The sequence below is a fragment of the Trichoplusia ni genome, chromosome 14, assembly GCF_003590095.1.
Source record: "Trichoplusia ni isolate ovarian cell line Hi5 chromosome 14, tn1, whole genome shotgun sequence".
NCBI lineage: Eukaryota > Metazoa > Arthropoda > Insecta > Lepidoptera > Noctuidae > Trichoplusia > Trichoplusia ni.
The window spans coordinates 3497809-3521690 of NC_039491.1; the positions used below are offsets into that span (position 1 = coordinate 3497809).

Sequence of the window (23882 nt, forward strand, 5' to 3'; positions counted from 1 at the left end):
GATCGCCAAAGCCCGAGCTACTTTCGCGCAGTTGAGACCTGTTTGGCAGTCACGAAAGCTGACCCGAAGGATCAAGCTCAAAATCTTCGGGTCCAATGTCAAAGCCGTACTGCTTTACGGGTGCGAGACGTGGAAGGTCACAAAAGACATCTCACGCCAAATCCAGGTCTTCGTCAACCGATGTTTGCGCCGCATTCTCGGAATTTACATACTCAGAACTGTTGGAGAAATGCCGCGAAAGCCCCATTGATCGGCAGATTAAACGCCGCAAATGGGGTTGGATTGGCCACACACTCCGAAGGGATCCCGACCACATTCCCAAGCAAGCCTTGGATTGGAATCCTCAAGGGAAGAGGAAGCGTGGCCGTCCTCGTCAAACGCACTGTGATGGCTGAAGCGGCGAGCATCGGTATGACGTGGAGCGAGATGAAGCATGAAGCTCAAGACAGATCGAGATGGAGAACCTCTGTGGACGCCCTCTGCCCCATCTAGGGGACATAGGACTTTAAGTCAAGTCTAGTGGTAGGTATTTAAAAAAGGAAAAATCTTCAAATTTAATCTATAAACAATATTGGAGAAATTTGACAGTTCCTATGTGGTAACTTGATGAACTTGATAGTTCGCCTAGTTGCTTAGGGATAAATGATCCATACTAAAATGGAGTCCTCACACTTAAGCGGCCTGACAAACTGCATTCGTCCCGTGCACCCATTTATTTTGACCGCGCGCTTGCTATGGGCGCTAGGGTAAGATTCGCACACGGGCGCCAAATGGGCTAGAAACGGCCCTGTATATTAACCAAATTTAGATTGTTATTGTAATATTACCTTTAATTATAACCAAAACTAGATAGTAAGTATGTTAGATCATAAGTGTAATATAACCTTTAATCAAATCTACCTTTAAAATATAAGTGTGATATTAAAATTATCAATAAAAAAATCTGCTTGAATAAAAGTACGGTATTTTTATTCACCTTCACACAACTAACCCGCAGTGAGCTAGCGTAGTGATCAACGCTCAAATGTTTCCCTATACCGGAAGAGCCTTCTGCCCAACAGTGGGACAAATAGGCTGGTATTATAACCTAATTTGCTCCGTACAGGTAAATAAAAGGTCTCATTTAACTCAAATTTGTATTTTCATTTCATCCTTACCTTATAACAATATTAAATAAGCTTAATTTAAGTATACAATACAATATTCATAGATTATTTATTTAGGCGTGGCACTTAACTACGGATTATAAAAATTACATTCCATATAATTTTGAATAACGTGGCCAATAAATGCCTTCATCACAAACTTAGGTGTAACTGATAGTTCCTACGTACAGACACTTCCTTATTAATACGTGGACTACAGCATTCTATCTACTTGTTTCCTATTAAATTGTCTTTTCTGAGCACATAATAAATTTTTGAGAGGGAAATAAAAAGACGACCGTCACGCGACACATGGACACGACTAACGTGTGTATTTTGGCAACATTCTTTTGGCTCATACACCAAAACAATTTATTAAATTAGGAATATCTACATACATACTATAAAAGTTTTTTTTTAATATATATTTACCACGACAACAGCAAATAATTTAAAATGACTTTAGTATCTTTTTAATTCAAAGACTACACTAGGTAGGTACGTTCTGAGCTCGTAACAAATTGAATTTGAGTTTTAAATTGAGAATGTTAAAAATTAAAAAATATATCACAATCGGAACTATATCTAGGGCACGTGTTTTGTATGTACTCTTACACATTATACTTAGACTAATATTACGCGTAAACGAATGTAATGGACAATTTCCTACAAATATAATTTAATATAAGGAACGGTAATCCTACTGAGCCAATACATTTCTCCTAGCGCATATACATATAATATATGAGTTAGGTATACATATACACCAACAGAATATACAATAGATAGAATGATACGACTAGACTGCCGACACAGTGAGCATTGGGATAAATATTTCCACCTTATTTACGTGACCGTTTCATACAATACGTGATCGGACCTTATTTGCACCCACACAATACATTAAAATACAAATATTACCCAACATTTGTCCAAGAAGGTTTTAATAGATGAAAAAATGTTTCAGTTTATGATTGGATACCTTAGGGAATTGGTATATTAAGTTACACAATATATTATGTTATTAAATATTTTATAGTGGCATTGTTATTCAATGTAAAACAATAGTGCCTATAAATATGAGTATGTGCCTAATGCTAGTGCTATTGATAAAGCACGTACGACGTATGTATGTGGAAATAAGTAAAAAGAAATAAGTAAGTATTCTAATTTTATGAGCGAAACTTCGTATCCTCAATCAGTTCACGACTCTTGGCATCACGTAAATAAGGTTATATTAATGTAACATGCATTAAAATAAAGGAAATGCTCTGCTCGGTTCCAAATAAATTGGAAGCAAAATAAAGTAAATAATAGTCCACCATAACATGACATAGACATTCTCATCCATCCCTCTCTACACTTATGATATTTGGCGCAATATATTGCTAATAAACATAATTTATATGTGGGTTAAATTTTTTGTAAATGAACTAATTTATATCATATTATTACTTATATTTATTTCTGAGGTGACTCTATGTTAACCGGATACGGTCCAAACTTTGCATTCCCAATGTGTTATTAAATATAATAAATTGCATTATTGAAGAATCTGCACAAACATAAATGCAGCAGAAGTTGTGATAACAAGGTGTCTAATGAAGTGAGCAACAGCGGAAGACGAACCGTGATCGATTGAGCAGACATCGAAAAATTTATTAAACAATAATAGGTATTGTGATTCCTTAAATTAAACAATTTATGTACATTACTTTATATGTGAGTGCGGCCACACTAGGCGTATCGTGGCTGGCTCCATTGGCTCACGACAGACCAAAACAAAGAGCATACAAACAAGAATACACACACATACGCCCAATTTGGTCGTTGCAAACCTTACGCCAAATATTCCGAACAACGCACTCTAGCTCACTTTTAAACAATTTTAATTAAAAAATTATCTAACCTATGTCGTGGCGTTAACCTTTGCCTTCGTCCGGTATCGTTATTGAAACTGTGTTAGGTCTTATTTGTCTGTTGTCCGCGCTATGAACACTAGTGTTTAGTGGGGCACTGCGATGGATTTCGTCTGTAGTAGTTAGTTTACACTCGACCACTCGATAATTACACGTCGGGGATCCGCAGTCGAAGTCTGGACGCATAATAACTGCATTCGGGATATCTTCGAGGCACTTTGATTCCTCTTTGAATGGTGGACAGCTGTGGAGATAAGCAATTGTCTTAAAATATTTTATTGGTCAATAAAGTAGATAAGAGAAAAAGTTATTAAGAACTAAAAAGAAACTACTCTTTATCAGCGAACTACGCAAACATTGAGCAATATGAATGTAGGTAATTCAAAGTATCTCTATAATAGAGATTTTTCCTTCCCCTTTTTTCCTTGTGTGAAGTCCACGATATTAGACATAATATGACAGAAAGAAGCCACATAAGTAATCACATATGACAAAGTCTAGACTTGATAACAAGTAGGTTTAACATTTACCTCAATGGTGGCGGTGTCGGCGAGCGTGATAAAGGAAAACTGGCAACCTCCCTCGATATCGCGAGTGATTTGATCGAGCCAAAAGTTTGTTCAGGACTTAGAGGAGCGCCCAACACTGACGCCATGCCTCTGTGAAAAAAAAACAAGATTTAAAAACCAAGAAACTGATTAAATAGAATAAAAATAAAATAGAAGAAAAACAAATTGTGGATCATCATCGGCCTAGCCTTTTACCAACTGTGTTAGGGCCGGCTTCAAAAAAAATGTGGATGATATAACTATTTCATAAATCTACGATTAACGGAATAAATATGTCTACTTACACAACAGAATCGGAGGGCACTAAGAAAGGTAAAGGTGGCGGGCACGGGGCGTCAGCGCGGGCCGGTGAGGCGGGCTCCGCGGAGCGCGGGCACCGGGCTACCTCGCCCTCCTCCACCAGGCCCAGCCAGCTGCGCAACCAACGCCACAGCCCTGACGGACTGCCTGCAACGCAAACGCAAATCCCTGCATAAACATTTAGTACATATTTAGATAGTATGAGGCAGTTGATTTTTATAGTGTGGGCGGTATGTTTTTGAGCATCAGATTAAGGATTTTTGATTTTGAAGTGCCCATAGTTGATAATAATATCAGAAATAGGCGATCTCGGTGTTTGAACATGTCCTGTTACATATCTTTGTACTTCCACTCCACCGCAACAAAAAGTTTCAAACCCAAGTATATATTTTCCACATTAAATAATTTCGGCTTAACAAATATGGTGAAAAACAAATAAATCAATAATTTATCTTTGCACGAAATGTGTATGTATATAATAAATATTGATACACGAAAAGGTTGTGCGTCATTAATACAAATCGATTGACAATTCATTTATAGAAGTCGTTTAGTAGTCTAGTCTAGACTCTGGGGAGCTATTCTATGTATGGTAGTTGAATATTGTAGCAGGTTACGGCTGTTTATTGTAGGATTCATGTCATATTAGAAGTCTATTTCGAGAACAAATACTCCTTGGACACGTTGGTAGAAGTAAATCTGATCAGCTAGATCACACCCAAACGTAAATACATGTAAAACTCATCATTATGTCGATTATCATGTGACTTTTCGAATTAAGAAAATAATTCAATATAAAATAGGCTGAAAAGATCTTAAGTTGTAATGGGTTAAAGTTGAAAATTAATTACTTACGAGAATATTTTCTGCTGTTTTGCGGGCTTAGTGGATAGAAGTCTCCGTGTATGGGACAGTGGAACGCCAGCCTCCGCTGTCGACGTTGGGCAGCTCTCATTAATATGCAGAGCACGATACCTGTAATAGACATAACAATTCTTTGAATTCCTGACCACTATCACCTGTGTCTCTAATCGCATTAGTACCTAAATAGTATAAGGCATTGAATAAACAAATTTTAAACGACCTAAATCCTAAACCTTCAAGAAGCTTTCGGTTGTCAAATATATTTTCATTAATAATTTTCATCAATAAAGCATGTCTTAACGAGATTATGTTCTAACTTAAAGGGAATCGATACCCTTATTTTAATTGCAAATGATCTGTCTATGAATTAGTCATAGATGTTAATCTGGCTCTTAGTTCATCGCTTACAAACAAAGCTAATACGATCAATATCTGACGTGTGACCCTTAAGCCTTATCTCGACCTCGTATTCGAGAGCTCTCGCGTAAACTCCACTCTGTTCAACTTACGGTTTCTCCAAGTTTTATCGACAAAGTTTATTGTGAGATGTATTGTTTTGAGCACCTTACGTAAGACAGAAGACATGCTCCTATGTAGTCTATAAATATATCATCATTTTGGTATGGAAAAGTTTAAATTGTATGCGCGAAGCAGTCACCTTTTTGTAATTAGACTCCTTGATTTGTACGACCGCATTTGGAAAACTAGGCCAAAATACTTTTCATTAATGTCACCCCCAATTCTATCCAGAAAGTCAAACTACAAAGTCCTCGATAAGTCCATGTAACTGTGTAACAGTTTGTTGTATTCGCTTCGTGTCGTTTGGGGTTAACTGTTCGGATTCTGCGGGCCTAATGACGTATTTACGTGCACTGCGTAATCAGCGACCTAACACCAATGTATTATTCTGTCCCCTGTAACTCCAGTAATGGCGCACTTCCGACAATTACGTGTAACAAGTCACAAGCCTGTTTTGTAGTTCCTACTTCGTTCTTGCTCATAAAAACTTGATTTCATAGATTCCATATAAACTGGTGCAAGTAAACGAGGCTGATTCCCAAGGTTGCGAATTCAAATCAAAGTATCCATTTCAGTTATTTTTTAAACAATACTGGTTGTCGACAACATACCCCCAAACGTGCTGAAGCCATGTACATCATCAACTCTTAAATGAAAGTTAAGTCAGTTATATTAAACCTTCAAAGAACTCCACATGTTGATTCTTCAGTAACGTAGAACCTTTTTAATTGTTCCCGTGAGTACTTTTATAAGGTGTAGCAAAAGTATTTTATTATTTAAGTACTTCATAAATATTATGACCGAATACATTCAAACAATACATTCTCATGTCGAAACGCAGGTATTGTATGTGAATATATTCGCCGAACCCTGCATGCATATAAAGTTATACATAGCCGCCTATGTGTTTGACTCAATACTATTCATGTACTTACTTCGACATTCCTATTTGCCAATGTATACAACGGGAACTATACTATACATTGAATAGAACATGGCAGTTTTTATTGCTAGAGACCCGCATAAAAGTTAGGAGTGTACCCATGTAAGTAGCTCCGTGGATTTGTTACGAGTCCACAACATTTAATTTGATGGATTTTGTTAGAAAAAGTGGTGGTATTGAATGATTTTAATACCGGTTTACTAACGACACTGGTCTAACGTTTCTTGCTTTTTTAGGGTCTTAGTTTATTTTGTAGCATACGTCTTTTAGTAAAACGTGTCTACTTGGTAGAAATATAGAAGGAATAAAAACAATCGATTTTTACAAGTGTTGTCTATCCCAAGCATTATTATTTTAAAGTTCAAAAGAATATTATATATTATAATAATGCATTTATTGCTTTATGTTTTATTATATTCTTTTAATATAAGAACAGGGGACCTCACACCACCTGTAATATTGTTGCAGTAATGGAAGCGAGGCAGCGCACTTTTTCACACACACAAATGTTTGTTCTTCGTGAGTGAGAACCCGCGACACGTCCCACACATTGGGTTTGGCGTGGTGCTCACTCGGCTACACATACTTATAGGATATATTTTAAGAGGTGATAAGCGCCTGCTCTTTGATAAAAAAAGACAAAGAAGCCTGGTTATAGATCAGTTACTTACCAGCAATGGTCATGAGAGCACCAGCGACGATGCAGACAGGGCCCAGCACACGAGAGTTGCCGGTAAAAGCGATGCGCGCCGCGTAGTGGTCCGGCTCCTCATTTTCACCGCAGCCACGATACGACGCCGCTGGAAATGAAAAAAAAATCTAACGTCATTTGCTGTAATCATCGTCATATCAGCCGTCCAATGCTGAATGTAGGCCTAAAAGAATGCCCACCATGCCGTTCTCAGGCATCTTCTATCCATACACTGCAAGCCCCTGTTAATAATCGATTCATAATGTCGCAAACTGTCCAACACTTATACTATCACTTTGATGTAATTGTGATGTGAAATGTAACAACTTGACTCGGAGACACTAATGTTGTAACGAGTGATGAGTATTTTATGAGGTGACCATTACGTGTGACACCAATCGTAAGTTATGAAGATAGCAAAACTTCAAAAGTGTGAAAAGAATTAGTGAGGTTATAGATACTGTAGTTATAGTCTAAAAAATTAACAGTTCGCTTCTCAATAAAGAAATAAATCAGTTTGTTTATGAACCACAAATCGTTTCACTCATCACACTAAAATTACAAAGCACTTTAGTAGATTTCATTAGATGCCAAGATTTTGAATATTGAGAGATAGTATTAACCATTCGCAACCACAGAGGTTTCAGCTGAATAACAGACATTTACATCGGTTACTAATACGTTCCCCTGGTCTGGACGTAATTAATTTTGTTCGGGTAAAGACGCTCTAGGCTAATATCATAATACCTAATACGATATTATCGGTAACAGATATTATATAACAGTTGTATTTTGTGTTGAGACTAGCTTGAACGGGAAGCGTTTTTGTTTATGTTATCTACATAACATTCTGACATTGTATAACGATATTGATGTAAAACATTACATGGTTTCCTAAAATCTAAGCCATAATTTAAGAATATTCTTTTACAGATACGGTTCTGAGTAGAACTATTATTAGTATTTCGTTCATTATAATTATCGCTTCTCTCCATTTTGCTTAAATTACGTTCATAATATCGAAAAAATAACTTTAAAAAGCTTTTTTTCAAATAACCTTTTCAATTCAATTAAAAGTCTTTATTTCTCTCATATTACATTACATTACTTAATTACATCCCCGCAAAACCGTTTATTTTAAACGGAAAACCATTTTTTTATCTTAGGTATTTTCAATATAAAACTTACCGGTTAACACGCATCCGACAAGCATAAATAAGAATCCAAATATTGGCAGGACTATTTGACAGTTAGCTGCGACGACCACACCGGCGACCGCCAGGCCTCCTTCCACCTTTTCTACGCGAAGGCGAGATATAGCGGGCGGACATCTTGGCTTGCCCACCGGGGCCCGTACTAACGGCTCCCCGGGCGGTGACGTAGTCCTACAACAATAAAAAAACACACGTTAGTAAAACAATAAAAAAATAAATGTCAATAAAATAAAATAAACAAATGAATGACAATGACTGTGATGCGTTTTTGTTTGATTGGTTTGGCTTGAACGAAACTTTTTAGCTTTTATGCATTATGTGATCTATGTATTGGCTGTATAAATGAGTGCTTTTGGATGATTAGCATATTTGAATTGGTATTCAAAATGTGAATATTTTATGAAGATTTTTCATAACTACCGTTGTGATAATGCTTTGTACTAAAGGAACTACAAAGATACATTTTACTGTTACCGGTTATAATTGTGTGCGTTTTGGGATTAAATGTCAAGTAAGTATAAACTCGGCTCTACCTTCAGATTACAATTTTGTCCAGGGAATTACGTTATTTTTGTTACTGTCGTGTTACTCGTAATTGGTACTATCCTTGCTTATTTGTTTCTTATTTACTTTGCGTCCTATTAACTACGTAAACACACGCCTATCCTATTACAGCTTTATTTGTACCCACAAAGAAAGTTGAGCATATGTAAGTTATGCAAATATGTGCACTATATTCCTAGAGTCCCCTACGTTACTCCGCAGGGATATAAAATCGAGTGCTATTTTCGAATGTAAATGGAAAGAAATGAGAATTCCGTTCTCGCTTTGTACGGCGAAACCATTATAATGATATTCTACAAGTATTCACGAAAACGCGATAAATAAGCAACTTTATTTCGACGGAAACCTTCCAAATGTGTTTGAGTTATAAAGGTGGGCTTAAAAAAAACATGCGAAGCCTTAATGTACAGGTGGTAAAGTAAACTGAATTGCGTTTGCGTAAGAAGACCACGTGAACGAATTGTTTAATTAGATAATAAAAGAACAGTCTGCCGATTACACAGTTCAATGCTATTTAAAAACAAAGAGTAACTACAGACAGAATTTTTTAATGTTAACGGCGTTTAAAATACGACAAAACACTGTACCGCTAATCTATCAACGTTTGGTTTTACGAGGCTACGCGAATTGCTCGTAAACCATGGCCAGATGCAATGAAGACGTAAAGAATAAAAAATGTTGTAAAAACTCATTATATTTCGAATTAAAACTATATTCTGTTTGAATTTCGAATAGTTTCAAATTAATAGTAAATTTAAAGAACCGTTACATATATGGCACGAGAGACAAAGACGGATAGATGCAAGGGGACATCTTGGTTTAAATAAAAAGTATATAATGTGTTTTCCAGCTTATAGCAATTGAAAGGGTATCTTAATATTTTCTAAAAGGTACGTAATAAAACTTCAAAGAGACTTACACATGTTGTTTCCTATAGTGAATAATTTGTGTAATTATGTTTGTAGGAGTATGAAACCAAGAATGTAGAAATAATGTAAAAGAATAACGATAACGTACGCTAGCTATTTTAAGTCACCGTGCAAAGTTTGACAGGAAATTTTTACTTGTTAGTTTCCGTAATCAATTTACAAATATTGGTTCCAGTTTATTTGGCCGCGATAAATCATTGATTCGTCTTAAGTTTGTAATTTCAACTAAGAAATAACTGCAATTTAGATAGGGACCAACCGTGACGGTCTAGGTTAGTCTAAACAGATTTACTTAAAGTTTACCTTTGTGGAACATGAATCATGGTGTATTCTAAAATTTATAATTTGGTATTGCATCAGTTATGGAAAATTTTATGGAAAACCGTTAGACCTGCTGTTGCAGTTGTTTAAGAGAGCCTCTATTCTCCGTGTGGCTCCCGTATTGCTTTCACAGCTAAACGGAGTCACTTTAAGAGGTGATGATTAAATTCTTGTTTCCGAAGATTTAGAGGCGAGTTCCTAGTAGGTATCGGCAGTTCTGGGCCATAGGCCGACTGATATAGACTTCTGAATGTTTAATTGTACTTATAGGTCAAAGGATCCACAGTTTTATAATTGTAGGTTAAGTAAGAGAAGTCTAGATTCTATGACAAACAACTGAAATCATTACTTTTTAAATTGTTATGGTAGGTGAGTATGATACATTAAAGTACAGGAAGAATATTATTTAGTAGTGTTGTAAATACAATCATTAACAAACCGTAATGACAGTTTAAGTGCTTTTTGCACAAATTACAGAAAAATATACATTTCAGAAATAGCTTTTACGTATTTTAATACAAACGTGATAAACACGTTTTTTTGAATATTGTAAACGTTTCAACGTAGGTCTTTGATGTAAGTGATTACTATTTAGTTATGCAACTATGTTAATATGGATAGTTTTAGCAGATCTGGTATTATGTTACATCTAATCTTCTAGAGTCAGAGTTTTTGCGTGTTTATCTCGAACTGCAATATGAATGAAGTTAATTTATTTCTAGTGTTATCAAACATGAATAATATTTTGTAACACCTAGTGTATTAATTTATCTTAAATACTCTTTGAAGCTACATACTTATTCAAGAGTCACATTTCTGTTGACATGAAATAGTTGTAAATCATACAGTTTTAGTACAAAAAGAGTTTTATTAATTCGTGAGGCACGAGCATCAAAACGTGAGCATGTGGTATTCTGTGACGTATTTTTGGCACTAAACCTATGTCGCATAATTGCGACCTATTGGCCAATATAACGGCGATGCGGGCTTTAAAGCTTGTTACAATCTGCTTTTGAATTATGTGAAAGTAATACAATTCATATATGACACGGAAATACGACAACTTTTTGTATTAATTTATAACCAATTACAAAAAAATATGAGTGCAATAACTTTTTGTTTAAACAACTCTATCTATTTAATTGTGGTGTCGCTCGGGTCTTACCCAACATTCAAGTCAAATGCACAAAAACACAGACTCAGACCAAGCATTCGAATGTTCTACACGGGAATCGAACACGTGACACGTCGCGCATAGTGGGACCTTAATATATCCATATCTATATTTAAACTAAAAAAGGTAAATTTTTCATATTGAAACGTTCAATTACCTTTTGTAATTGTATTAATACAATTTAGAAGTAAACATCGTCATGTCGCCCTATTACACTTAATGGGAGAATACACTTTTTATTTTATTTTTGGTGTTTGTCTCCAATTTAGTCATTTGAATAATTGATATCATTGTGTTATTTTATAAAGCTATCGTTTTGTTCAAGGTTTCATGAATATTTAAAGTGACACGCATAACCATACCATAACCAAATACGTGAAGGTATGTGCTAGACATGTCTTAGTCAACTATTTAAGGCTAGGTATTCTTAAATCAATTCAATACTTTCTAAATGGCTATGATTATTATAATTATCATTGTGTTCATACAAACTATTAATTTCAATCGTTGAATGATCGTTTTGCATACAATAGATCAATAAGTTATCAGTGTTTTTACATATTTTGCTCGCTTATATGAACTTGTATTTACAATTGACTCTTCTGAGTATTGGACCAAAGGAAGTCGACTATACCTTCTGCTTTTTAAAGCGCTACAGAGGTTAGAGATGTGTACTATTCCACACTCACGTAAAGGACCAAAATAGCACTTATGTACAGGGGTGAGTTTATTGATATTTGTCGTAGGTGATTCCACACCCCAGACGACTCGTAAAACTTCTATGTTCAAAGGGTCGTGGAGAGTCAATCATTTTATTATTCCCCCGGACTTGAACACAAACAAATAATAAACGTAATGTTTAGAGAAAGATGTACTTTGTGTGTTTTTTATTAATAGAGGCTGAAAACGGGGTATTGTTTTGGCGAAATGAGCATTGCCAGAAAAAGTAATAAAACTCTATCGCCTCTATGCCGTTGTTGTTGCGTTAAACACCCATTAAAAAGGAAAAAGATCTTTTACAAGAGCAAATCACGATTTCTTATCAAACCTTGCATCTAAATATCTTTGTCATTTAATTCTAGATCGATGTGATTGTCGCAGTTGTGGGTAGGACCTTCATTCCTTGTTACCAATTTGGAGAACAATACAGGTGTAGGACGCTTAATAATGTTAGCAGTGCACGTCACTTCCGCCGCACGGAGACGGACGTCAGTTTAATGCGACTTATACAAATTTATGTATTCGTTCATTCCTCCTGAGCTGTCTGGGTTTTTGTCATTGACAGGAACACGCTATTTTCAGTCCTCGCTCCGCATATAGAGATTTTCTCAATTATTTCTACCCTTGCTTGTAAGATGTAAGTCCTACAGACTCCCGACACGTCCCTAACCTAAATTTATGAGCCCGCACAATTGTGATTTAGTGTAGACGCGAGATTTCGCAAACAAATGGGGTTGTTATTTCCTTTTGTTGGTGTTGAGATATTTTTGCTTTTGTTATTGAGCAGCCCTTGTGATTTAGTGATGGACGTAAAATTATGTTGCAAAAGTAGGTTGTATTTTTAGTGGTATAACTATAATATAGATAAAATGCAAAATTTGTATATACATGAATATTTGCGAAATTATGTGAAATCCTGACTTTGTCATGATTTAATTCTCAGTGTTAGTACTAGGCTTGTAAAAATTTCGGGACCTACGATTTCGCCAGTTCCTAGTCTATTAATATATCAGCGAAACAGTGTTCTAATTGTTTTCAGGACTCATAGAAAAATCCGACGAATTTTCCAGAATAAAGTACTGGTTTATAACAAATCAATTGGCGGCCATGTTGGTGACATGACAACAAAGAATGGCGGGAACTTAACGGTGGTTCCGTTTCGGTAATGACAATTAACTGTGGTTTCCGATCCACTGGCCGTAGATAAAACTCACTATTATGATGGATTCCACATAGATTTAAATATATAATCTACTGATAGGAAACTCAGTAAAAATGATGGTTCAGGTCAAAATGATTTGAGCTGGATATGATTTTCAACAAATAATGAATTTGCTGATGAGGAATAATATGAAAACTAGTGTGAGGTATATTTATGTCACTCTTATTAATTAACCTGAAATACAATATTTCGGTCAATTGTTTTACTATCACTATTTTACAAATAACTTTTTATTTACATACCTAAATTAAGTATTTTCAAATACCAAACACGATAATATATAGTCAATTCAAGTACGACGATTCTGTTACTTTAATAGTCTTTAAAATCTATATAAAGCCATAATTCGTCGCGTTGATTGTTCCTCGCGTCGTTGTATATCTGTTAGTTTATTCTGGTAAGCGAGGGGGGGCAATTTAGTGTCATTAGCTGGAGCAGTCTGTTCAAAAATAGTAACTGGCGTCCCCCACACGGTCAAATGACGGAGGACGTGCCGGACGGCCGCATCCTGTAGGTACACGACCACGGCTAACAGACAAATGAAACGGAAAGAGAGTTCCTTATAATCTTCGTAGTTCTACCATCAAAGCAAATTAGGTCACATGAGGTTATACTTCTATAACGTGATGCGATATTGTTTTCTTTCTCATAGGTTATAGTTGCCTGGGAAAATTATACGAACAATAATAAAGCAATTATGTTTTCCAAGGTGACCTTAAAGAGACGATAGGTTGTTGACTTAAGTGTTACCATGTATAACGGGTGTTGGCCAAAATCGGGAAAATTTATAAATAAGATCTATTTTAACGTCCTGTTTGCGTTATGTCAATATTTTTACGCCTAAAGATAACCTCGTTGGTAAAAATCTGTATCGTCGGGTGACGCACTTGGCTCATACGAGAATTCGGAGTTTGGCTCAAAGCGGGAGTTCTTATGAATATTTTACTATAGTATCTACCTTACGTGTATTTTGCTTACGTATGCTTATAAACCGATGTGTTTAAAAGTGTCTTCTTTGAAATCGTTTCTCGTATAAAACTTTACGATCAGAACAGCGGAATCGTTTATATTACTGGGAACAAATCTTGCAGTTACGATAGGGTTAACACAAACCACGTCATAAATAAAAATAACCAATTTTACAGCGTCGGAATTTATGTGTCAGTAAATAAATCGTGAAATACATAGCGTTAGCCACGCAATTTGCATCAGCTGAAATGGAGAACATGATTTATTATATTTTTAAAGCTCAGTCGTTATATTATTGTCTCCTTTCTCGGCGAGTTTTATTAATGTTATAAATTAATCTTATTTATTGCATTGATATTTGTGTTTACTGTACGGATAGCCGAGTGGTATAGATCACCGTGGCAAACATACTGCGCGCGACGAGTCGAGGGTCGGGTCGCGCATAGGACTTGACAAGCATTTGTGGGAAACACGAACTCTTGATCTGAGTCTGGGTATCTTTGTGTATGTATTTTGAAGTTTGTAAACTGTGGGAGTCCCCAAGAAGTCGAGAAAAATATAAGTAACAACAGTACAGTAGTTGTGTACCTACTCGAAATTTTGTTTCAAGCATAAAAGTGTATTTTTGCATGTGTGTATAAATGTTTAATACCGTGTAACATGAACGAAGTAATTAAGTTTTAGCACCCATGTTGTCACATCGTATGTAGCAATTCCAATCTCATGATACGAAAGCACTTAAGCATCAAATATGCAGACTCAATTTCAAAGTCAATGTTCAGTTTCTCGAAACAAATTAATTTATTACAGGGTGTAATAACACAAGACGTGTTAAATTCAATGTTAGGGGAAGGTGGGGTAAGACGGGGACCTTAAGGTATTTCATAAATAAAACCCATCTTTTTTAATTGCACAACGTAGGAACTTTTATTAATTAAATAATCAGTCTTTCTTCTTTTAATAACAATCAGTCAAAACAAAAAAAAATACGTTCTTCTCATAAAAATATAAACTTTTAAAAAATAACTGAATCACCCCATCTTACCCCACCTATAGGGTAAGATGGGGTATACCCCTGGGGTAAGATGGGGTATAGACTATTTAAGCGCCGTCATCTTCACAAACCGGGCAGATATGTTCAGCTTCGTCATCGCTGTCTTCCACTCCTGCACAGACACAATGCGCTCACTTGCCTCAAGTACGATAAGTGATACAAGTATGATAATCGGAATACAAGCCGCGACAGTATAGACATTCTGTATCTTCTTCTTCTGTGCCTTTTCGCTTTTTCAAGTTCTCTTTATTGTTATTTTTGTCATTTACTTTTTGTTTGTTACATGTGGTTTTAGTTTCTACCTATTTTAGTTTTCCTCTCATTCTTTTTTATATAGAAAAGCAGTAATAATAGCTGCTTTTCCCCTTCTTCGAACTTGTCTTGGTCTTTTTTCGGCGAATCGCGAATAAGGCATTAACTTTTTCGGGCTAACCAGATGGAATGCATCATTATCTATATAATCATTTACTGTTGCCTGCTTGAGACATGAGGTTGAAGCAGTTGGTGGAGGTGGAGAGTTTGCTAAATGATTTACGGCGGTGTAGCCATTTAAGCATCAGGAAATGACAACATTACTGTTTTTGGAACTGTACTATAAAAAAATAGTTAATGTTGAATGCAATCTCAATACAAACTGAATAACAACTCAGCGGATAAGATCGGGTACCTACCCCGTCTTGCCCCACATAAGTGTCCCATCTTTCCCAAACTGGACTTAAAAGTTGTATTGAATTTTTAGAGGTTATAAATCAAAAGAAACCGGCATGAATTAATGAGTTTACAATAGTAAAATAAATACAAATTAACAAAAAAAATATGTCACACATTATGTTTATCATACATTATAACAGTCATGCACTTTATATGCTTCAATAATTAGATAAAACCACTTCAAATTTTAAAAATGTACTTACCATGAAGAATCGTGCGCTCCTTCGAACAAACTTTTTGCGACTCTAACAAGTACTGATAAATACGACTAGATGGCGTCAAAATAACTTTTCAATTAATACTGTATTATATATTTTTGGAGGGTCCCCATCTTACCTCGCTACCCCGTCTTACCCCACCTTCCCATATTGTGATTACAGTGTGGTAGGTACCTACAAATATTGTTATTTTAATGTTAATCCTTTATTGAAATAACCGATAAATCGCAAGGGACAACTTATACAAATTAACTAATTGTAAGTATACTATGTCAAAAGACAAAACGTAATACGTAATTAGTCTTGGTTCAAGATCTAACATAGCGTACGTATATAGAAATGACACAATTAGCAGCCATGCTGTCCTTTGTCATTGTCAAGTAGCATGCAGGCAAATAGACATTCCATAATGTCACTTAGCTAACCATCATTCTAACATATGGCTGTTAGATCTGATCTCAAAGCAACCCTCCACACTTTGGGCCGATTTCGAGACTACGTGCGGAAAAAGGAGCCCTTCTTCAAAAACCAGTATAAACAGTAGATCTGATCCCTTATATTAGGTATATAGGTACAGTTTGGGGCTCAACTTGGTATTATTTTATACCTCGAAGCCATCCAAAAGGAACATTTACAACGTAATCTACGCACGTGGGACCGCGTTCCGAGTTATAATTAGATTAGAGAAGGCATTCCAAATGGTGGGCAACGCACAATGAAATAGCCACGAAATTCATCTTAACATTGTGTAGGTAACAACTATTTATAGGACCGTATATGATGATATGAAGTGCCGCATCCATTATCTATTCAATTAGGATGCGAAAAGCCTGGTCACCATTTTCTTCTTTTTGAGATTGCGTTAGTTATTTGAGTATCAATGAATAGGAAATCGTACAAAATATTTCAATCTCGGATTATCAATTGGTATTGTAATCCACAATATGATAAAACCATACGTGTATCTCGATCTTTTTTCGGCTTTTTAACTTTGTTATTATTGTGGAAAACCGCAAAGAAAGGAGACATTTGAAGACGACTGAATAGGGATGACGACAATTTTTTTTTGCAGTGTCCGTCTTGTAGTTTTTTGTATAATAATGGATACGTTTTTTTAATTTGTCCCGCAAACATAAATTGACCAAATTACAGTGAATGAAACTTACGCGTGACGTCACGATTGTGTATAAATTTTACCATATCGTTACGTCACAAGCCCCCTCTCCTAAACTTTAAAACAGTTAATCTTTGTCAATTCTAGTTTTTCTGAAAAAGGAAAAAATACGTATCTAATACTTTTCAATTATCCAACTGAGGTACTTATGAGATTTTTTCTTTTTATACCCAGTCGCCATCCCTATTACAAGAAGCCGAAGACGTTCACAAACTCTTACAAATACAATTTAACTGTTATTTAACTTTATATCAGTCGCTTATTTTCCATAGCATGTCGTAACAATTAAATCATAGTGTTCGCAAATTGCTATAACAGTAATATTTAAAAGCTTTTACTACGACATCTCTACAAAGCTATTGTCACGAGACGTTTGTTTTATTGGTATGTTTATAGCCTATCGTTGAAGATGATGGGAAAATATATTTGCAAGATATTTCTGTCTTCTTCCTCTACTTGTAGCTGGAAGAAGCAGATATATTGAAGACTATGTTAAATCAATCACTTAAAACATAGGCTTTAAGATAATAATAGCATTTATTATTTAGTCAAGCCTTTTTAATAGCTTCCTGTTAAATTATAATGGAATATACGGCACTACTTTTATTGAAATTGGATTCTAATTGATTGGGTCCCATGATAAGGACTCTTCAAATGCATATTTGATTCATGAATTATTGTGACATTGTTTTAATGTTAATCAATTACATTAACATGATTGTATTAAGTAATCGATTACTTTTGACATTACAGTATACTTCATGTATTTGTCAATGTCGCATTAAATATTTACGTAAGATATAATATGATTGATTTGGAAAATTTAATAATATCCGTTAACACAGACAAATAACGATGATGTATTTGTAGATAGTATTTATTTGATTAACTCTATTCTAATATTTTTATGTTCATTGATAGGAGTGATACATTTAAATAAGTGTGTTTAAATATGTTTTTGTCAGCCTAGCTAACTTAACTTAACTTAACTTTTAACTGGTTTGAACATATTATCACTCTTATAGGGCTGATGTATATCTAAGCTATTAGATAGTTGACCTTTCTTCTTAACAGGTTTAAATTACAGTAAAAACACTTTACAGTCAGGATTACTATTTGTCGTATAAAAAAACGTGTCCCGCAGTTATCATCGTGTCGTGAGGGGTTTCATACATTCAAGTCACATGCGCAAAAACACCCAGACTCAGACCAAGCATTCGTGCACTGAGGTTTGTTGATGACCTCAACCACTTGGCTGGAAGTTTGCACATAACCACAGTCTTGACAATACCTATCTACTTCTATGTGCCTCTTATTTGTGTCTCCATGAATGTTAGGAATGCACTCTTCGATAATAATGTAATTAAAATAACGCGGACATCACAAAGCATTCTCATTTGTACCATAAACGAGCTTCCTCCAACAAGCCGCGTTACAAAGAGGAAGCGAGTGGCAATTAAACACAATTCACTTTAAACGGAACACACAATAGCATTGTAATACAGATTTCCTTTTCTGAGCGGAACTTTCTGCGTTATCTGAATTCTAATGAGGATCCGTGACTTCACGATCGATGTATTAACAGCGAGATCCGATTTGAACCGTGACTTGGTTTTATTTGAATCTATAGGAATATTAACATTCTTTTGTTTCTATACATGGATTCCTTATTTATTTTAATTATTAGTTTTCATTTAATTGATATGACCAGCTCAAAAAAAAACATAACCTAATCGATTGCTTTATAATGAATAGGCTCTTTTTTCTTGTATTCTTAACGGTAAGTCTAACATCAGAGATTTAGAAGTACGCAAAGGTTACGTAACGGAAGATAATTAGGTATCTAAGAAACCATTACAGCGATTTAGAAATGTTAATGTTAATTTTACAGATTGTAAGCTCTATTGTACTATAGCTATTAATATTTGTAAGCGAATTAAGCGAGCGGCTATTACATAGATTTGGATATAATTATAAAATAGACTGGTACTGCATAAAAACTCCTTACATAAGAAGCTTCTGAATAACCGGTTTGCATCTATGAGATAAAAGTAATCGAACCGATCTGCAATATTCTAGACACAATATTATCTTATCGTCAGCTTTATCTAATATTGATAACAAAGAAGCAGTATTTTAGGAGATTACGTAGCTTTAAACTCATTAAATCTGAGAACTGTGTTATCTTTCGTCGGTTTCTGTTTACCGTGTAAGTTTCCGTCGGCCATCTCTGTATTTATTTATGGTAGCTACTAGGAGCCAGACAGACTGATTTGGCACCTGCTGGCACGTAGGATGTCGAATAATGAATTCATTACCGTCAAGGTTGTAAGGTCAAACCCCTGTCCTCTCACAAAAGAAACCTCACCTTCTCATAATTGAAAAAAGGTCTTACTTGTTAACAAGATTGACTTCACAACCAAGTAAAAAGATTACATCTAGTATTTATATATCGAACAGTTAACAGGTTATACAAAACACATGTTTTACACGTACACATGACGTGGTTTCATATGTCAGCACCGAAATTATATTATGGACTGGAATTACATTCAAATCTGCGCTGGTACCGCGTCTCTACATTGCGTTTCCGAATAAATCTTTCACATTTGCATTCAAATGTTGGACAGATTTCATATAAGGGTTCACTTTATTGCGACATTAGATAAAGTGAGATAGATTTGATCTATTTCTTACGTTAGGTGCACCTTTAGGTTTAAACAAGTGTGTTACTTAAAAAAAAAATCAATGTAATAATATTTGCTAAATTTTGTCTCTACAAATATAAATTACTAATCGAGTTGTGGTTTCCTACTTTTCAATATATCGAGTTGAATATCGGGATGATTATCGAGTGCGGCAGGTGAATAAATGGCTGCAGACGTGCGGAAGCGGCGATGTGGAAACCAGACAGGGTTCAATGTACTTGTCCCGTTGTGTCCCGGCTCGGCGCCCGCGCGTGTTACCAAGCCGTACTTATAAATATTACTTACACACTACAATTCAACATTGTATACGATATGGTAAACAATAGTTATGTAACATAAAGTTCATTGGAAGTATTAGTTTTCAACTTGAAGTATGTTGTTGTTAATTTAATAACAGAAAGAGCTTTTTCTATAAATGAATCGTAATTTTTATATTCAGTGATTCTCTATAGTGTAGATAGTAGGGTATTTGTTTTGTTACTAAGAATTATATTTGTTTAATCTTTTAATAATAATCTTCCTACAAAGACTAGTTAAAACTATAAAAAATCTGTGTTCGAACAAAAGAAGGTAAATCAATCGACACACATTTAGGGTATAAGTTCCTTGCACACATTTCCTAAGCTACGTTGTACGTTTTAAGAATGTAATAAACAATGAAAAAACTCTAATAATCGTTGGATGGTGTTAGTGAGGTAATTTATCGGAATCAAAAGCAGGTATTTCTATTATTTTTTGTACAATAAAATTCCTTTCGAAGGCGATAATCTATAAGTTCACGCGTCTTTGTAATGTCAAGGGTAAATGCGTATAAATGCGATCGTTATTAAAGAAATTTTGTAGCGATATGGTTAGGCACGTGAGTATTAAATCACTGCTTTAACAATGCCAGGAAAAGTTTTAGCTTCCTCAATTATGCGACGTTTATTCATATAATATTTTACAGGCAAAGAAATTTTTAAGTGATGGTAGAGAATGAATAAAATGTTCCATCAGATTTCATTCCTTTTCTTGTAGTGAGTAACAATGTGACAAATAGATGCAAATTGGCATTTCAAATACTTAAAAGTTAGCTTAATAGAACAGTCATACTGTTAGATAGTCATTTATTGGACAGTCAGCTGATATTACGTAGATAATATCTGACTAATATTATAAATACAAAAGTATGTATGTGTGTTTACATTTTGTGTATGTTGCTTCTTCTTCACACCCAAACGGGAAGAACAATTTTGATGAAGTTTGGAATGGAAGTAGCTTGGACACCATAGACTACTTTCCATCAGACCGGTAGGTCTCATCTCTTTCACATAATTGAGCAAAAAATTTATTGACTCTACATTACGGTCCGTCGATTGAATAAAAACAAAATTACTATAATATTTATGTAGCGCACATTGTTACTATTCTTACATAATAATATAGAACATATGTAATATATCGAATAGACCCATTTTGGCGATTTAGTGACTGGCAAATAGCCAATTACTGGGTAACTAGTTCAATTATAAAAATCTTGTTATCTATTGTTACTAGCTCAGTGATTGCCTAGATATTGGTGTATTATTGTATTATGACATGATTTCGAGGACCTATTAGTAACAATATGGGTAAGGAGTTTTTATGTTAAAGCAGTCTAGATTTGTATTGATAAGCTTTAGAAATCAGAGAGGGTTTAAGAAAAATACACAGAGTTTTCAAATAGTTCCTAACCTACTCTCGGTTAGTATTTCGAAGTGAAACCTTAAAATCATGCCATTGTGAACAATGAAATGACAATAACTTTGAAAGGTAAGACGAACAGATAAAAGCAGATAAAACTCAAATCCCACTTTTCAAACGCTCATAAGTTAAGTCAATTAATTCGTTTCATGAAATACTGTGATAAATTTAAATTAGGAATACGACCTGAGCCTCTTGACACTTACATTTTTACAAGCAATAACGATGATCAAATCGCTCAAATGTATGAGAATGACAAATATGTCACTTTGACTTGTTTTACTATCTACGGGTTCTGGTCTTTTATCCAATTGGTTTTGCCAGTATCTAAGCTCATAAAACGAATCGGTTGCAGCTCTTCCTGCAATGAGTGGAAAGTCAGGAAACGACACTAGACTTTCCACTAGAAGTGACTCACTCAAATGAAAGGATCTTTTCCTTTAGTTTTTTTTTATTTGAACCTTTGTAGTAAAAGTGAATCGAGGAGTGTGACTGCAGTAAGTTCAATAATTGGGATGAGCAAGCGCAAAATGACATCATTAAAGTCATAATGCATGAGTGAATCAGATTGTAAGATTGAAACTTCGAATATGCGGAATTATATATTGATGACAGAGGACTTAATAGAAACCTAGGTGACTAACACAAAGATTAACATTAGATTTCAAAAAGCTCTGTGTTTGTTAGCTGGTAATTCAAAGACATATGGATGACTATCCTTAAAATATAATAATTGCATTATAAGATATATTATTATAACTATAATAGATAGTCAACGACAAGAACCCATGTATTGACGTCGCACACACACGCAATCGTGACGTAGACGTATCGCCACATCAGACTAGTATTATTTCCTTAGATATATTATTTATTTTGACGTAAGTCGGACCACAAAACGTGTGAACTTGTGATTTACTACTTACGATTATTTAGCGTCTGCTGGCGGGTTTAAAAATACTATCTCTGTCTGACGTGGACAATAAATGTATTTGACTAATTTGCATGTGAGTTTGTTGGTCTCATGTTACTTTTTTAACAGCGAAATATCTTTAAAAACAATCAATGACTATATAGTATGTACCTGATTTTTAGAAGGATTAACACTACTAAATCATTTCAATAACCTAATTCACGTGTAGGTAGACCAGTGGAAGTTTCTGAATCTTAATATATGCAAAAACATGAACATAATTTAAAGTATTTTATGTAGAATTTAAGGATTGTCGTGATCGAATTTTAGTAGAGTACTAATATGATTGTGTTCACTAAAGTCTTTCACGATTTCTAACACGAAAATAAAATACATGGTTTTGTCGTTGTGTAAGTAAGACGGCGCGCTATATTGGGTGTGGTGGCATCTTGCTTCCACACAGTTGACAGTTTTTCTGTAGTCCGCAGTAGGAGCGTAGATCATCTGACTTATTTCGCTCACTTGATTTATTCGATTGAAATTGATCAAAATACGCTGTGAGACATTTTATTGAAATATATGATTCACTCTCTGTGTGTAACTTTCTAGTGGGCGAATTTTAATTTTATTTTATTCAGACGAACCTATGTATATAATAATATTTTTTTAAATATATGTACTTTTATTTTACTTTTGATAGAATTTTCAATAGGAGCTATATCAAGTTGGAAATAAATAATGAAGTCATTCTCGTATCTTATTTCAAGAGTTTTCCAAGTATGTGGTTTTCCCTAATATTTCTGAAGTAATCTAATAAAATGATATGATGAAGGGTATCTCCGTTTGCCTGTAGCATTAATTTTAGGCAACACTGGAAAAGAGGTTGACTAATATTTGCTGAGATTTAAAATGTAGAGATAGTAATGTAACAAAATTTACTGGTTTTTGTAGTAAAACAATACATAATATTATGACGTGGAAACCTGGTTTTACCCAGTTCTGAATATTAATGGATAGTGCTAATTTATTAATATATCGCCGTTCGCTGAAAATATGCTCTACATTCAGGTGACAGTCTCTATATATTATAACTAGCTGTTGCCCGCGACTTCGTCCACGTGGTTAGAATTTTACCCGTTTTTTCCACATTTTCCATTGTATCTTCGCTACTGTTAGTCGCAGCGTGATGCTATATAGCCTATAGCCTTCCTTGATAAATGGTATAATAGAATTTTTCAATTCGAATCAGTAGTTCCTGAGATTAGCGCGTTCAATCAAACAAACAAACTCTTCAGCTTTATATATTAGTATAGAAGTAT

At 34.9% G+C, this 23882-nt stretch overlaps 1 protein-coding gene across 4 annotated transcripts in view; it reads right to left on the reverse strand.

Annotated features, from left to right (window-relative positions):
* Nucleotides 1-1479: 1479 nt before the first annotated feature.
* Nucleotides 1480-23882, reverse strand: part of LOC113500836 — an 87632-nt gene continuing 65229 nt past the window's right edge. For 3 of the 4 annotated variants that reach the window (XM_026881731.1, XM_026881734.1, XM_026881732.1), the window contains exons 2-7: nucleotides 8139-8335; nucleotides 6931-7059; nucleotides 4789-4908; nucleotides 3918-4101; nucleotides 3595-3723; nucleotides 1480-3308 (exon numbers count right to left, since the gene is read on the reverse strand). In XM_026881731.1, the coding sequence (XP_026737532.1) occupies nucleotides 3068-3308; nucleotides 3595-3723; nucleotides 3918-4101; nucleotides 4789-4908; nucleotides 6931-7059; nucleotides 8139-8335 (1000 nt within the window). In that variant the 3' untranslated portion in view covers nucleotides 1480-3067. The remainder of the gene's footprint in view (nucleotides 3309-3594; nucleotides 3724-3917; nucleotides 4102-4788; nucleotides 4909-6930; nucleotides 7060-8138; nucleotides 8336-23882) is intronic. The other variant, XM_026881733.1, reaches the window with a different exon arrangement.